Below are 14,490 nucleotides of genomic sequence, written 5' to 3' on the forward strand. Positions count from 1 at the left end.
TTTTTGTAATATGAAAATATAAAAACAGCAAGGTAACTAATGATAAAAGTGAGCACAAACGGTATTGCAATGCTAGGAAACAAGGCCTAGGGTTCATACTTTCACTAGTGCAAGTTCTCTCAACAATAATAACATAACTGGATCATATAACTATCCCTCAACATGCAACAAAGAGTCACTCCAAAGTCACTAATAGCGGAGAACAAACGAAGAGATTATGGTAGGGTACGAAACCACCTCAAAGTTATTCTTTCTGCTCGATCTATTCAAGAGTTCGTAGTAAAATAACACGAAGCTATTATTTCCGTTCAATCTATCATAGAGTTCGTACTAGAATAACACCTTAAGACACAAATCAAACAAAACCCTAATGTCACCTAGATACTCCATTGTCACCTCAAGTATCCGTGGGCATGATTATACGATATGCATCACACAATCTCAGATTCATCTATTCAACCAACACAAAAGTACTTCAAAGAGTGCCCCAAAGTTTCTACCGGAGAGTCAAGACGAAAACGTGTGCCAACCCCTATGCATAGGTTCATGGGCGGAACCCGCAAGTTTATCACCAAAACATACATCAAGTGAATCACGTGATATCCCATTGTCACCACAGATACGCACGGCAAGACATACATCAAGTGTTCTTAAATACTTAAAGACTCAATCCGATAAGATAACTTCAAAGGGAAAACTCAATCCATTACAAGAGAGTAGAGGGAGAGAAACATCATAAGATCCAGCTATAATAGCAATGCTCGTGATACATCAAGATCGTGCGAAGTCAAGAACACGAGAGAGAGAGAGAGAGAGAGAGATCAAACACATAGCTACTGGTACATACCCTCAGCCCCGAGCGTGAACTACTCCCTCCTCATCATGGAGAGCGCCGGGATGATGAAGATGGCCACCGGTGAGGGATCCCCCCTTCGGCAGGGTGCCGGAACGGGCTCCCGAGAGGTTTTTGGTGGCTACAGAGGCTTGCGGCGGCGGAACTCCTGATCTATTCTTGTCCTCGATGTTTTTAGGGTATATGGAGATATATAGGCGAATGAAGTCGGTAAGGGGAGCCACGAGGGGCCCACGAGACAGGGGGCGCGCACAGTAGGGGGCGCGTGCCCCACCCTCGTGGCCACCTCGAAGCTTCCTTGACTTCAACTCCAAGTCTCCTGGATCACGTTCGTTCCAAAAATCACGCTCCCAAAGGTTTCATTCCGTTTGGACTCCTTTTGATATTCCTTTTCTTCGAAACACTGAAATAGGCAAGAAAACAGCAATATGGGTTGGGCCTCTGGTTAATAGGTTAGTCCCAAAAATAATATAAAAGTGTATAATAAAGCCCGTAAACATCCAAAATAGATAATATAATAGCATGAATGCTTCATAAATTATAGATATGTTGGAGACGTATCAGCATCCCCAAGCTTAATTCATGCTCGTCCTCGAGTAGGTAAATGATAAAAGAAAGAATTTATGAAGTGTGAATGCTAGCAGGTGCACAAGTTTGATCAATGATAATTTCAATCACCTTTTCTAGCATCATTAAATGTCATAATAGTAGTTCATCTCATAAAACTTCTCAAGATCAAGTAACAAGCTATTCACATGTTAAAGCATAGACCATAAACTTTCTTGAAAACTAGCAAACTTCATTCTTAGTCATCAAACAATTACAATTCATCTTATTTTCAAGAAGGGTCTATGTCAGAGCTTTGATTTAGCAAACTCCACATACTCAACTATCATATAGTCTTCCATGATTGCTACCACTCAAAGCATATTTTTAGAACAAATAGCATCCATCGAACACAGAGAAAGATAGGGGCTTAGTGTTTCGCCTCCCAACTCACTTATCATATAGATAATTGTCAACAATAATAATTCATGATCAAATATATTTGAATGGCCATATATGCTTAGATCTTTCCCCAACACACGATGCTTGCCAACTAAAGAGTAGGTAGGAATGAGAAGGAATACTACTGACTCTTGCATAAAAGTAAAAGATAGGCCCTTCGCAGAGGGAAGCAGGGATTTGTAGAGGTGCCAGAGCTCGATTTTGAAATAGAGATGAAAATAATTTTGAGAGGTATGCTTTCATTGTCAACATAACAACCAAGAGTTCTCAATATCTTCCATACTACATACATTATAGGCGGTTCCCAAACAGAATGGTAAAGTTTTTACTCCCCCTCCACCAACAATATTCAATCCATGGCTTGCCCGAAACAACGGGTGCCTCCAACTAACATCAATCCTGGGGGAGTTTTGTTTGCAATTATTTTTTATTTGATTTTGATCTTTTGATCATGGGACTGGGTATCCCAGTTACCAGCCATTTTTCTCGTGAATGATGAGCGGAGTCCACTCTTGAGAATAACCCACCTAGCATGGAAGATACTGACAACCCCTAGTCGCTACATGAGCGATTCGGGCATACAAAACAGATTATTATTTGAAGGTTTAGAATTTGGCACATGCAAATTTACTTGGAACCGCAGGTAAATACCACATATAGGTAGATATGGTGGACACTCATGGAAGAAACTTGGTTCAAGGAATTTGGATGCACAAGCAGTATTCCGTTTAGTACAGATATTTAGGCTAGCAAAAGATTCTAAATAGCAATCACCACATGTTGGAGGATCTATAACAATATAACTTCTATACAAATATACCCAAGCATAACTCATTACATTGTCCTCCTTGTCCAACTTCAACTAATTTGCTCAGGTTTGAAAATAATTAATGGGGCTCACAATCATAGAAGATGTCCAAGATAGTATATTTATATGTGAAATCTCTCTTCCTTCAATATTCTTTCATGAATTGTTCAAGTGACCAATACAATGCTTGCTAACCTTCAATAATTTTACTACCTCTACTTCTTAGATGTGAAGTCATTACTCCCAACGGGGTAAGCATATGAAACATATATAATATCAGATTTATGACATTCAACTCATTCAACCATTTACTCATAGGATATAAGTGAAGCACACGAGTAAATGACAAACTACTCCAAAAAGATATAAGTGAAGATCAATGAGTAGTTAAATAATTATGTAGCTATGTGAAGACTCTCTCTCATTTAATAATTTCAGATCTTGGTATTTTATTCAAACAGCAAGCAAAGCAAAATAAAACGACATTTCAAGGATAGCACTCATCATGTGAAGAAGCAAAAACTTAGGCTCAACCGATACTAACCGATAGTTGTCGAAGAAGAAAGGTGGGATGCCTACCAGGGCATCCCCAAGCTTAGATGCTTGAGACTTCTTGAAATATATCTAGGGATGCCTTGGGCATCCCCAAGCTTGAGCTTTTGTGTCTCCTTAATTCCTTTTATATCACGGTCTCCCTAAATCTCAAAAGCTTCATCCACACAAAACTCAACAAGGACTCGTGAGATAAGTTAGTATAAACCAATGCAAAAACCTTATCGTACTATACTGTAGCAAATCACTAAAATTATTATTCAACATTGCATACTAAATTTCTCTGCATATTTTATACTCCTATCCTCAAATAGAATCATTAAACAAGCAAACATATGCAAACAATGCAAACATAACAGCAATCTGTCAAAACAGTACAGTCTGTAAAGAATGCCAGATTCATCATACTTCCCTAACTCCAAAAATTATGAGAGAAAATTCTCACTGTAGTAAATGTATCAGAGCTTATTATGAAAAAGGTTTCAAAATTTTATCACATTCTGAATTTTCTAGGGAATTTTTGCAACAGCGGTAAACTTTCTGTTTTGAAACAGCAACATGTATACTTGCAAAATAAGCATGGTAAAGGCTATCCTTGACATTTTTATTGAAAATATAGATGCTAAACATTATTCTAAATAACAGAAAGCAAATACTAACAAAATAAAATGACGCTCCAAGCAAAACACATATCATGTGGTGAATAAAAATATAGCTCCAAGTAAAGTTACCGATGAACGAAGACGAAAGAGGGGATGCCATCCGGGGCATCCCCACGCTTAGGCTCTTGGTTGTCCTTGAATTTTACCTTGGGGTGCCTTGGGCGTCCCCAAGCTTAGGCTCTTGCCACTCCTTATTCCGTAGTCCATCGAATCTTTACCCAAAACTGGAAAACTTCACAACACAAAACTTAACAGAAAACTCGTAAGCTCCGTTAGCGAAAGAAAACAAAACACCACTTCAAGGTACTGTAATGAACTCATTCTTTATTTATATTGGTGTTAAACCTAATGTATTCCAACTTCTCTATGGTTTATAAACTATTTTACTAGCCATAGTGTCATCAAAATAAGCAAACAACACACGAAAAACAGAATCTGTCAAAAACAGAACAGTCTGTAGTAATCTGTAACTAGAGCAAACTTCTGGAACTCCAAAAATTCTACCAAAATAGGAAAACCTAGATAATTTGATTATTGATCTACTGCAATTGGAATCAGTATTTTATCACGTTCTGGTGATTTTAAACAATTGTTTTCGTGAACAGAAAGTTTCTGGAATTTTCAGCAAGATCAAATAACTATCATCCAAGAAGATCCTATAGGTCTTACTTGGCAAAAACACTAATTAAAATATAAAACCACGTCTAACCAGAGGCTATATCAAATATTTATTACTAAACAGAACCAAAAAGCAAGAAACAAAAATAAAATTGGGTTGCCTCCCAACAAGCGCTATTGTTTAACGCCCCTAGCTAGGCATGATGATTTCAATGATGCTCACATAAAAGATAAGAATTGAAACATAAAGAGAGCATCATGAAGAATATAACTAGCACATTTAAGTCTAACCCACTTCCTATGCATAGGGATTTTGTGATCAAACAACTTATGGGAACAATAATCAACTAGCATAGGAAGGCAAAACAAGCATAACTTCAAAACTTTAAGCACATAGAGAGGAAACTTGATATTATTTCAATTCCTACAAGCATATATTCCTCCCTCATAATAATTTTTTAGTAGCATCATGAATGAATTCAACCATATAACCAGCACATAAAGCATTATTTTCATGATCTACTAGCATAGAATTTTTATTCCTCTCCACATAAGCAAAATTCTTCTCATGAATAATGGTGGGAGCAAACTCAACAAAATAATTATCATGTGAAGCATAATCCAATTGAAAACTAAAATCATGATGACAAGTTTCATGGTTATCATTATTCTTTATAGCATACATGTCATCACAATAATCATCATAAATAGGAGGCATGCTTTCATCACAATAAATTTGCTCATCAAAACTTGGGGGACTAAACATATCATCTTCATCAAACATAGCTTCCCCAAGCTTGTGGCTTTGCATATCATTAGCATCATGGATATTCAAGGAATTCATACTAACAACATTGCAATCATGCTCATCATACAAAGATCTAGTACCAAACATTTTAATACATTCTTCCTCTAGCACTTGAGCACAATTTTCCTTTTCATCATACTCACAAAAGATATTAAAAAGATGAAGCGTATGAGACAAACTCAATTCCATTTTTTTGTAATTTTCTTTTATAAACTAAACTAGTGATAAAACAAGAAACTAAAAGATTCGATTGCAAGATCTAAAGATATACCTTCAAGCACTCACCTCCCCGGCAACGGCGCCAGAAAAGAGCTTAGTTGACGGGGTGTGAGTGCCGCTTACCCAGCCTCCCCGGCAACGGCGCCAGAAAAGAGCTTGATGTCTACTACACAACCTTCTTCTTGTAGACGTTGTTGGGCCTTCAAGTGCAGAGGTTTGTAGGACAGTAGCAAATTTCCCTCAAGTGGATGACCTAAGGTTTATCAATCCGTGGGAGGCATAGGATGAAGATGGTCTCTCTCAAACAACCCTGCAACCAAATAACAAAGAGTCTCTTGTGTCCCCAACACACCCAATACAATGGTAAATTGTATAGGTGCACTAGTTCGGCGAAGAGATGGTGATACAAGTGCAATATGGATGGTAGATATAGGTTTTTGTAATCTGAAAATATAAAAACAGCAAGGTAACTAATGATAAAAGTGAGCACAAACGGTATTGCAATGCTAGGAAACAAGGCCTAGGGTTCATACTTTCACTAGTGCAAGTTCTCTCAACAATAATAACATAACTGGATCATATAACTATCCCTCAACATGCAACAAAGAGTCACTCCAAAGTCACTAATAGCGGAGAACAAACAAAGAGATTATGGTAGGGTATGAAACCACCCCAAAGTTATTCTTTCTGCTCGATCTATTCAAGAGTCCGTAGTAAAATAACACGAAGTTATTCTTTCCGTTCAATCTATCATAGAGTTCGTACTAGAATAACACCTTAAGACACAAATCAACCAAAACCCTAATGTCACCTAGATACTCCATTGTCACCTCAAGTATCCGTGGGCATGATTATACGATATGCATCACACAATCTCAGATTCATCTATTCAACCAACACAAAAGTACTTCAAAGAGTGCCCCAAAGTTTCTACCGGAGAGTCAAGACGAAAACGTGTGCCAACCCCTATGCATAGGTTCATGGGCGGAACCCGCAAGTTGATCACCAAAACATACATCAAGTGAATCACGTGATATCCCATTGTCACCACAGATACGCACGGCAAGACATACATCAAGTGTTCTCAAATCCTTAAAGACTCAATCCGATAAGATAACTTCAAAGGGAAAACTCAATCCATTACAAGAGAGTAGAGGGGGAGAAACATCATAAGATCCAACTATAATAGCAAAGCTCGCGATACATCAAGATCGTGCGAAGTCAAGAACACGAGAGAGAGAGAGAGAGATCAAACACATAGCTACTGGTACATACCCTCAGCCCCGAGGGTGAACTACTCCCTCCTCATCATGGAGAGTGCCGGGATGATGAAGATGGCCACCAGTGAGGGATCCCCCATCCGGCAGGGTGCCGGAACGGGCTCCCGAGAGGTTTTTGGTGGCTACAGAGGCTTGCGGCGGCGGAACTCCCGGTCTATTCTTGTCCTCGATGTTTTTAGGGTATATGGAGATATATAGGCGAAAGAAGTCGGTAAGGGGAGCCACGAGGGGCCCACGAGACAGGGGCCGCGCCCAGTAGGGGGGGCGCCTGCCCCACCCTCGTGGCCACCTCGAAGCTTCCTTGACTTCAACTCCAAGTCTCCTGGATCACGTTCGTTCCAAAAATCACGCTCCCGAAGGTTTCATTCCGTTTGGACTCCGTTTGATATTCCTTTTCTTCGAAACACTGAAATAGGCAAGAAAACAGCAATATGGGCTGGGCCTCCGGTTAATAGGTTAGTCCCAAAAATAATATAAAAGTGTATAATAAAGCCCGTAATCATCCAAAACAGATAATATAATAGCATGAATGCTTCATAAACTATAGATACGTTGGAGACGTATCACCAACTCCCCAACCCGAACAAATGATCGGTCGTCAAGACCACGGACGCGGCTAGATGTGTCCGGCGCACCACTAGTTGTAGCAGCCCAGATAAACCTGAGCTTGGTTGGCGGACATGCCCCCACATGTGGTGCTAGGGGTTGCCCGCATGTATAAAGGCTCATAATTCGGCTTGATCTTATTAGTAAATTAATAGATTGCATTTTTATGGTTCATTAAGAATAACCAACTTTTCGCACGATCACCAGACTCTTTCACCTGGGTTTTCTTTTTTTATTACTATTACAGATGATCATCGTGCTACACCCTTCCAGGATACGGCACAACGGAGACAAAGGCGCAGACGTGCAGCAGGGCCCCGTTCAAAGGTTTCTTTTTAGATTAAGTCCCTGCGTAGACCTTTTTTACTGTCTCTTGTTGCTTCATTCCCCCGGCACTTAACACAACCGAGAGGGATACTGGCGTTGTTGACATTTCGTCACGCCAGATTCGCACATGTACCTGGAAATTTAGGGCTCATTATCGAGGGCGTTACTCAGCCCAGTATATGTTGTAAAGTCCGAATACCTTAGGGAGTGTTCGGCGTCGCGAGTTTGGCCTTATATGCATCAGCTCCGAATCATGTCTTTGGTCAAATGTTGGGTTTGCCTGGCTCCCGTGTTTTGATACCTTATGTTCCGCTCTATCGGCTAAGGTGCCACTGGGAGAACTACTGCGATTGTGCCCCGGTTCATCTGGGCGAGCACCTCAGTAAAAAAAGTCGAAAACTGACTGTCATGATAAAGCGAGAGACTGGTCAGCCACTCGATGACTCATCGGAATCTTCGGGATTCCTCCACATTAACAAAGGACCGTTTCCCGGTCATGTACGTACACGCACCGTATTCGGATGAACGCGAAAGTTCCAGGGGCTATATAGTAGCCCCACCGTTAACCTCCTATGGCTAAGTGAAAGTGTTAAAGCAATATAGTTCGATTACCTTGTTTGTCGCGCTATCACCTCCTCAAACGGACCAAGACGTTGGATTAAGTGTGATTATGCGCTTTACCGAACACCCCCGCATTATATGCGTGGGGGCTGAAGCCGACGACTGCAATCTTTCAGGTTATATACATACATACATAAACGGCCGCACAGGAGGCACTCAATACTTTACGGGCAAAAGTATAAAAATAGCCTTTATAATCAAAATAGCATTGTTTTTACAATCAAGACACATGTCACTAGAACATGGTCCCTTTTGAGCACTGAGCCTCTATTAAACGGGCGCCCTCTAGGACTTATTCAAAATAGTGGTCAGGCGAGTCCTAGCCTCCGGTCGGACCCCTGGTTGCACTAGCGGTGGCCTCCATCCCTGCCCAATGTGTCTTAACACGGGCAAGAGCCATCCGCGCGCCCTCTATGCACGCCGACCTCTTTGCAGCGTCGATATGCGGCACAGCACAAAGAAATTGTTGCACTAAACCAAAATAACTATCCGGACTTGGTTCCTTCGACCAAAAATGATCCACGACAGACCTCATGGCAAGCTCGGACAATCTATGGAGCTCGGCCCACTCAGCCATTTGTTCATTCAACAGCAGCGGACGCTTCGGAGCACTGAACTGCGACCAGAACAATTTTTCTACCTCATGATCCTTCTGATCTTTGTAGTACTCAGTCGCATCGGCAGCACTCTTTGCTAAGTCCAAGTATACGTCTGCAGCACTCCATAATTTATCCAGAATGGCATACTTCGGATCGCCGAACTTCGTCCGCAATAGGAAGGGCTTCCCAGCCGTGATATCTCCGGCTTGGCGAAGCTCCTCCCGCGCCGTTCTGATTCCAGAGCGCGCTTCCTTGGCTGCTTCTAAGGCCTTCTTCAAGTTAGCCGCTTTTGTCTGGTTCTCCCTCTCGAGGAGCTCATAGCGGCTGGCGGCATTTTGCAGCTCAAGAGCCATGCTGGCTATTTCCTCTTCGCTCTGGCGATGAGCAGCCTGTTCGGCCTTTAACTCTTCGGCTGCCTTTAGGGCGGCCGCATCACTTCTTCTGGCTTGCTCCTTGGCTCGGGAAAGTTCCGCCCGCAGGGTCTCCACGGCAGCAGCTCCATCTGCAATCAAAGCATATTATAGATACTAGCATCATGCTCCTCTTAATATTTGCTAACCACCCGAAAATACATACCATGCGCCTCGTCAAGCCGCTTGTTTACAAGCGCGATGTCGGCATCTGCCACGTCAAGCTGATGCCTTGGATCTTTTGCATCGTGTGAGCATGGAGAATTGTAAGCCTACTTCCACACCGCTGTCTACTTCTTATCAGCTTGCACGAGTGTCTGGACAGCCTCTCAGTACCGATGATTCCTTCCGGTATCGTAGCGTTGTTGGTGGGTTGCAGTACTTAACACTCACTCGCCCGGATATTTCGTTTGCGGTAAACAAGGTGTGCCAGTTTCTCTCCCAACCCACTGATGCTCATTGGGAAGCCGTTAAGCGGATTTTACGCTATGTGAAAGGAACATTACATACAGGGCTGAAGTTTCGCAAGGCTGTCTCTACCAGCATTAGTATCTTCACTGATGCAGATTGGGCAGGATGTCCGGATGATCGACGATCAACTGGCGGTTTTGCCATATTCGTTGGACCGAACCTCATTTCCTGGAGTTCGAAGAAACAACCAACAGTGTCGCGATCGAGCACAAAGGCCGAGTACAAAGCCTTGGCGAATGGAGCTGCTGAAGCCATCTGGGTAGAGTCACTACTCAAAGAGCTTGGAGTGTCTCAGCAGCGTGTTCCGGTTCTGTGGTGTGATAACTTAGGGGCCACATATCTGACTGCCAACCCAGTTTTTCATGCGCGTACCAAGCACATCGAGATTGATTTCCACTTTGTGCGCGAGCGTGTTGCTTCTGGAGCTCTTGAGGTCAGGTTCATTTCTTCTAACGATCAGCTGGCTGATGTGTTTACTAAACCAGCCACCAGACAGATGCTAGACCGTTTTAGTATCAATCTAAACCTTGTACAGAGTAGAAGTTCAGATTGAGGGGAGTGTTAAAATAGGTCTAGCGTGTCGTGTACACGTACCCTGTACGTATGTATTTGTATATGCTGATTGTTATATATAGAAAGACGTGATGAAGCTTTGCCCCACAGGAAACCCTAGACCCTATTCTCAAACTACGGGAGCCGTGGCCTTGGCTCAAATTCAGGAGGAGGAATTGGAACTGCAACGTCCCAGACTGCGAGTGGTGCCTTTTGTCAGGAACAATGCACCACCAAACCCAGTTCAGGCCAATACAATAGCTCGGAAACCAGCAGATGATTTTGGCAGAGAGAGGCAATTAAGAGATTTTCGAAGAGCCAATGGCTTATGCTATCGATGTGGAGAAAAATACAGTAAAGAGCATCAGTGTAAGAAGCCTATGCAGCTGCTGACCATTCAAGTGGGCGAGTACGCCGAGGTGTTAACTGGAGACGCTGTTCAGGCATAGGAACTGTTAGCTGAACCTGAACTTGCTGAATGGTGTCAGTTATCTCTGAACGCAGTTTCAGGCGCTGAAGCTGGTGAAACAATTCGTCCGCGTGCTTTGGTTGGTAATCAAGTAATGCTTGCTTTGATTGATTCCGGGAGTAGCCACAGATTTGTGGATGAAAATTTTGCAAAGAGAGCTGCATTACCTATGCTTCCTGCACCATCTGTTCAAGTAGCATTAGCTAATGGGCAGCAAATGCAGTCACAACACAAAGTAAAGAGTGTACAGTGGTGGACACAGGGCAATTCTTCTGACACATCGATGCGCATACTGCAGTTGGGGGCTTATGATGCGGTGCTGGGAATGGATTGGCTCAAATGCCATAGTCCTATGACTTGTGACTGGAATGAAAAGACGATCCAATTCTTGCATAAGGATCAACCGGTGACACTGCAAGGAAGTCGTGCACCATGCCAAGTGTCCCTCGAAGCTAGGTCAGTTGAACAACTTGACAAAGCGCTGGCTGGTAATGATGTGTGGGCCCTAGCGATCGCCGATTTGTCCAAAATATCCTCAGACACTACTGCTCCACAACCCGCAAAATTGACTCAATTGTTGGAAGATTTCCAAGATGTGGTCGAGCAGCCAACAGGATTGCCACCACATCGTGCTTACAACCATGCGCTCTCCCTCGAGCCCGGTCACGGTCCACCAAATTCTAGGCCGTATCACTACTCTCCACAACAGAAGGACGAAATTGAATGTCAGGTTGCCGAGATGGTCACGGCAGGCATCGTGCAACCCAGCATGAGCCCATATGCCTCACCAGTGTTATTGGTCAAGAAGAAGGATGGGGGATGGAGATTTTGCGTCGATAAACCACAAATTGAACAGTGTGATGATCAAAAACAAGTTTCCTCTTCCCATTGTCAATGAATTGCTCGATGAGCTTGCGGGATCGATGTTCTTTTCCAAGCTGGACTTGCGCGCGGGTTATCACCAGATCCGGATGCCCGAAGGGGACGAGGCCAAGACGGAATTCAAGACATATTCGGGGCATTTCCAATTCCGAGTCATGCCATTCAGATTGACGAATGCACCGGCGACCTTTCAATGTTCGATGAATAAAAAGAAAATCTGCATATCAGCAAGTTCGTCATTGTATTTCTGGATGACATTCTAATCTACAGTCGCTCATGGGATGAGCATTTGCGGACACTCTGCGTCAGCATCAACTTTTTTTTTCTTTTTCTTTTTTGCGGGTGGCGTCAGCATCAACTGTTTGCCAAGCTCTCCAAATGCTCCTTTGCGCAGTCTAGCATCAGCTACTTGGGCCATATTATCTCCAGTGAGGGTGTTGCAACTGATCCTAAGAAGATGCGGGCAATGGAAGAGTGGCCACAACCCACAACTGTTACTGAACTGCGAGGCTTTCTTGGACTAACAGGATACTACCGAAAATTCGTCAAGAATTATGGTATTATTACGAAACCACTTACACAGCTACTTACCAAGAAAGGATTTCTCTGGTCTGATCAGGCTGCTCAGGCATTTGAGGAGCTCAAGCGTGCTATGTCCAGTACTCCAGTTCTTGCCCTTCCTGACTACAGTAAGCCTTTTGCTATTGAAACTGACGCCTCTGACAGTGGCATTGGTGCAGTACTGTCTCAAAACGACCACCCAATTGCTTATCTTAGTCAAGCCTTGGGTGTTGTCAACAAGAAGTTATCAGTTTATGAGAAAGAATTTCTTGCGGTTATTATGGCTATTGACAAATGGCGAAAACACCTTCAGAGGGGCCCTTTTGCTATAGTGACTGACCATAGAAGTCTCTGTCATTTACAAGAGCAACAACTGACCTCTGATCTGCAGCATAAAGCAATGGCAAAAATGGCGGGTTTACAGTTTCACTTCAAATACAGAAAAGGCTCAGAAAACAGTGTTGCAGATGCTCTCTGTCCCGGGTGACCCACTCGTACACAATTTCAGCTGTGTCTTGGGCTCAAGAGGTAATCAACTCTTACCAAACTGATGATGTGGGCTCTGATCTCTTGTCCCGTTTTGAGACAGTACTGCACCAAGACGACAATGGTTATTTTCTGTCTAATGGATTGATCCGTGTTAAAGGCAGACTGTGAATAAGCAATAACTCCGCCTTACAAACTAAATTGACTAGTGCACTGCATTCTAGTGCAGTTGGTGGCCATTCCGGTGTTCCTGTTATGTTAATCTAGTTGCCCCTGTTCTACTTTTTCAGTTGGTTTTCTGAATAATTCTGAAACATGCTGTGTACACGCTCAGGTTCAGTTTAGACAGGTTAGTGTCAGGCTAGTTCTTTCTTCAGACTTAGTCATAGTTTCCTTTGGTTGTTGTAATCATGGGTGTACTGGCCACGACTCTGTCCGTGGGATGGCGCGTGTCAAACGGATCGTGGGCAGTGCATGCTGCGAGTTTGTTACACAGAGAATAAAAGGAGGAAACGAAAAGACGCAAAGATTACGCGTTGCAAAACTCTGTCTCTTCTCTGTTTTTCCTGTTCGTCAGTGTTCTTCAGAGTTGAGACTGAATCCACCCTCACGTGTGTGTGTGTGTGTGTGTCTGTTTTGATCTGGGGCTAATCTAACAATTCCAATAGGCCGGAATGAAGCGTCAGGTGGAAGATTGAGTACCCTGGCCTCTGTATCACAAGATGCACACAACCAAACCATAGAAACATTCATACACAGCACAATCAGTAGCCTCTGCTTTTGTAGATGACTAGTGTTATATATAGACCCCCATGAGGTGAATACAATTGTTTTGCATCAAATATTCTTTCCACATTGGCCACGGTGAGAAAGTTTGTTTTTTAGATTATTTTGGAAGATGGAAGTGAGACTTTTTCTTTTTAAGAAAAGTTCTTTTAGATATTTTTAGATGGATGTGATGTCCACACAATGCAAGAAAGTTTTTTATTTTATTTTGAAATGAAGGTGAGGAGTTTTTTTTTCTTTTTTTTCTTGAAGATGAAGAAACGTACGCATAGCTTCCTCTCAAGCAGTTGTGAACAACTAGTTAGGACTGCCCTCGGTCAGAATAGTCTCTAGGTCCGCCGATGCTGTCAGCATGTCTCACTCAGCATGTCTCACTCAGGCTAGCTCAGCCAGAGATGTCGCTTTAAACTCTTCATGTGTTATCTTTTACTAGATGACCCGCTGCGCCCATGGCGCAGAAAGCATAGGCCAGCCGAGTACTGGAAGCTTGTGTATATGACAGTTTAATAGATATACTTTTATCTAATTATATTGTATCTGCTTATCATGTGTTTCTTTGTTAACATGAAGGTGCTCAAATGATCGGCTCTAGTAAAAATAAATGTGTTAGAGGAGCATTTAGATAGTACAGTAAACGAATACAGGTGCATGCATAGCGAAGGTACTGTAAGATGGAATCTCAGCAGGCAAAAAGAAAGATGCAAAATACTTTGTTCTTGTTTGTAAACATGTCGCTAAATAGGCGTCTTCTGAATATAAGAGACACTTGCATGAAACAATAGGGAATAGACGCAAGTCGCATAGATAAGTTACATTTGTTTAACATAGCAAAATGTATTCCATATTTATACACGAGCAGGGGGAAGTTTGTAAAGGAAACAAGTTCCTAAGGTGAAGCTATAAACACAGGGC

The 14,490-nt window shown here is 42.5% G+C and overlaps 1 protein-coding gene across 1 annotated transcript; it reads left to right on the forward strand.

Moving 5' to 3' along the window:
- Nucleotides 1–10,715: 10,715 nt before the first annotated feature.
- Nucleotides 10,716–14,160, forward strand: LOC141027140 (uncharacterized). The gene is made up of 5 exons (XM_073504106.1): nucleotides 10,716–10,763; nucleotides 10,883–11,593; nucleotides 12,140–12,580; nucleotides 13,127–13,141; nucleotides 14,149–14,160. Exons 1-5 carry the CDS (start codon nucleotides 10,716–10,718, stop codon nucleotides 14,158–14,160), a joined length of 1,227 nt encoding a protein of 408 aa, XP_073360207.1.
- The last annotated feature ends 330 nt before the right edge of the window (nucleotides 14,161–14,490 follow it).

The sequence above is a fragment of the Aegilops tauschii genome, chromosome 1 (genome assembly GCF_002575655.3).
Source record: "Aegilops tauschii subsp. strangulata cultivar AL8/78 chromosome 1, Aet v6.0, whole genome shotgun sequence".
NCBI classification, from domain to species: domain Eukaryota; kingdom Viridiplantae; phylum Streptophyta; class Magnoliopsida; order Poales; family Poaceae; genus Aegilops; species Aegilops tauschii.

What these genes read in the sequence shown, in the direction of transcription:
- LOC141027140 (XM_073504106.1), top strand. Translation starts at nt 10,716, where the DNA reads ATGGCTTATGCTATCGATGTGGAGAAAAATACAGTAAAGAGCATCAGT. An exon ending in ATACAGTAAAGAGCATCAGT is followed by an intron (nt 10,764 to 10,882) that starts GTAAGAAGCCTA and finishes GAATGGTGTCAG; the next exon opens with TTATCTCTGAACGCAGTTTC. An exon ending in AGGACGAAATTGAATGTCAG is followed by an intron (nt 11,594 to 12,139) that starts GTTGCCGAGATG and finishes TCCTTTGCGCAG; the next exon opens with TCTAGCATCAGCTACTTGGG.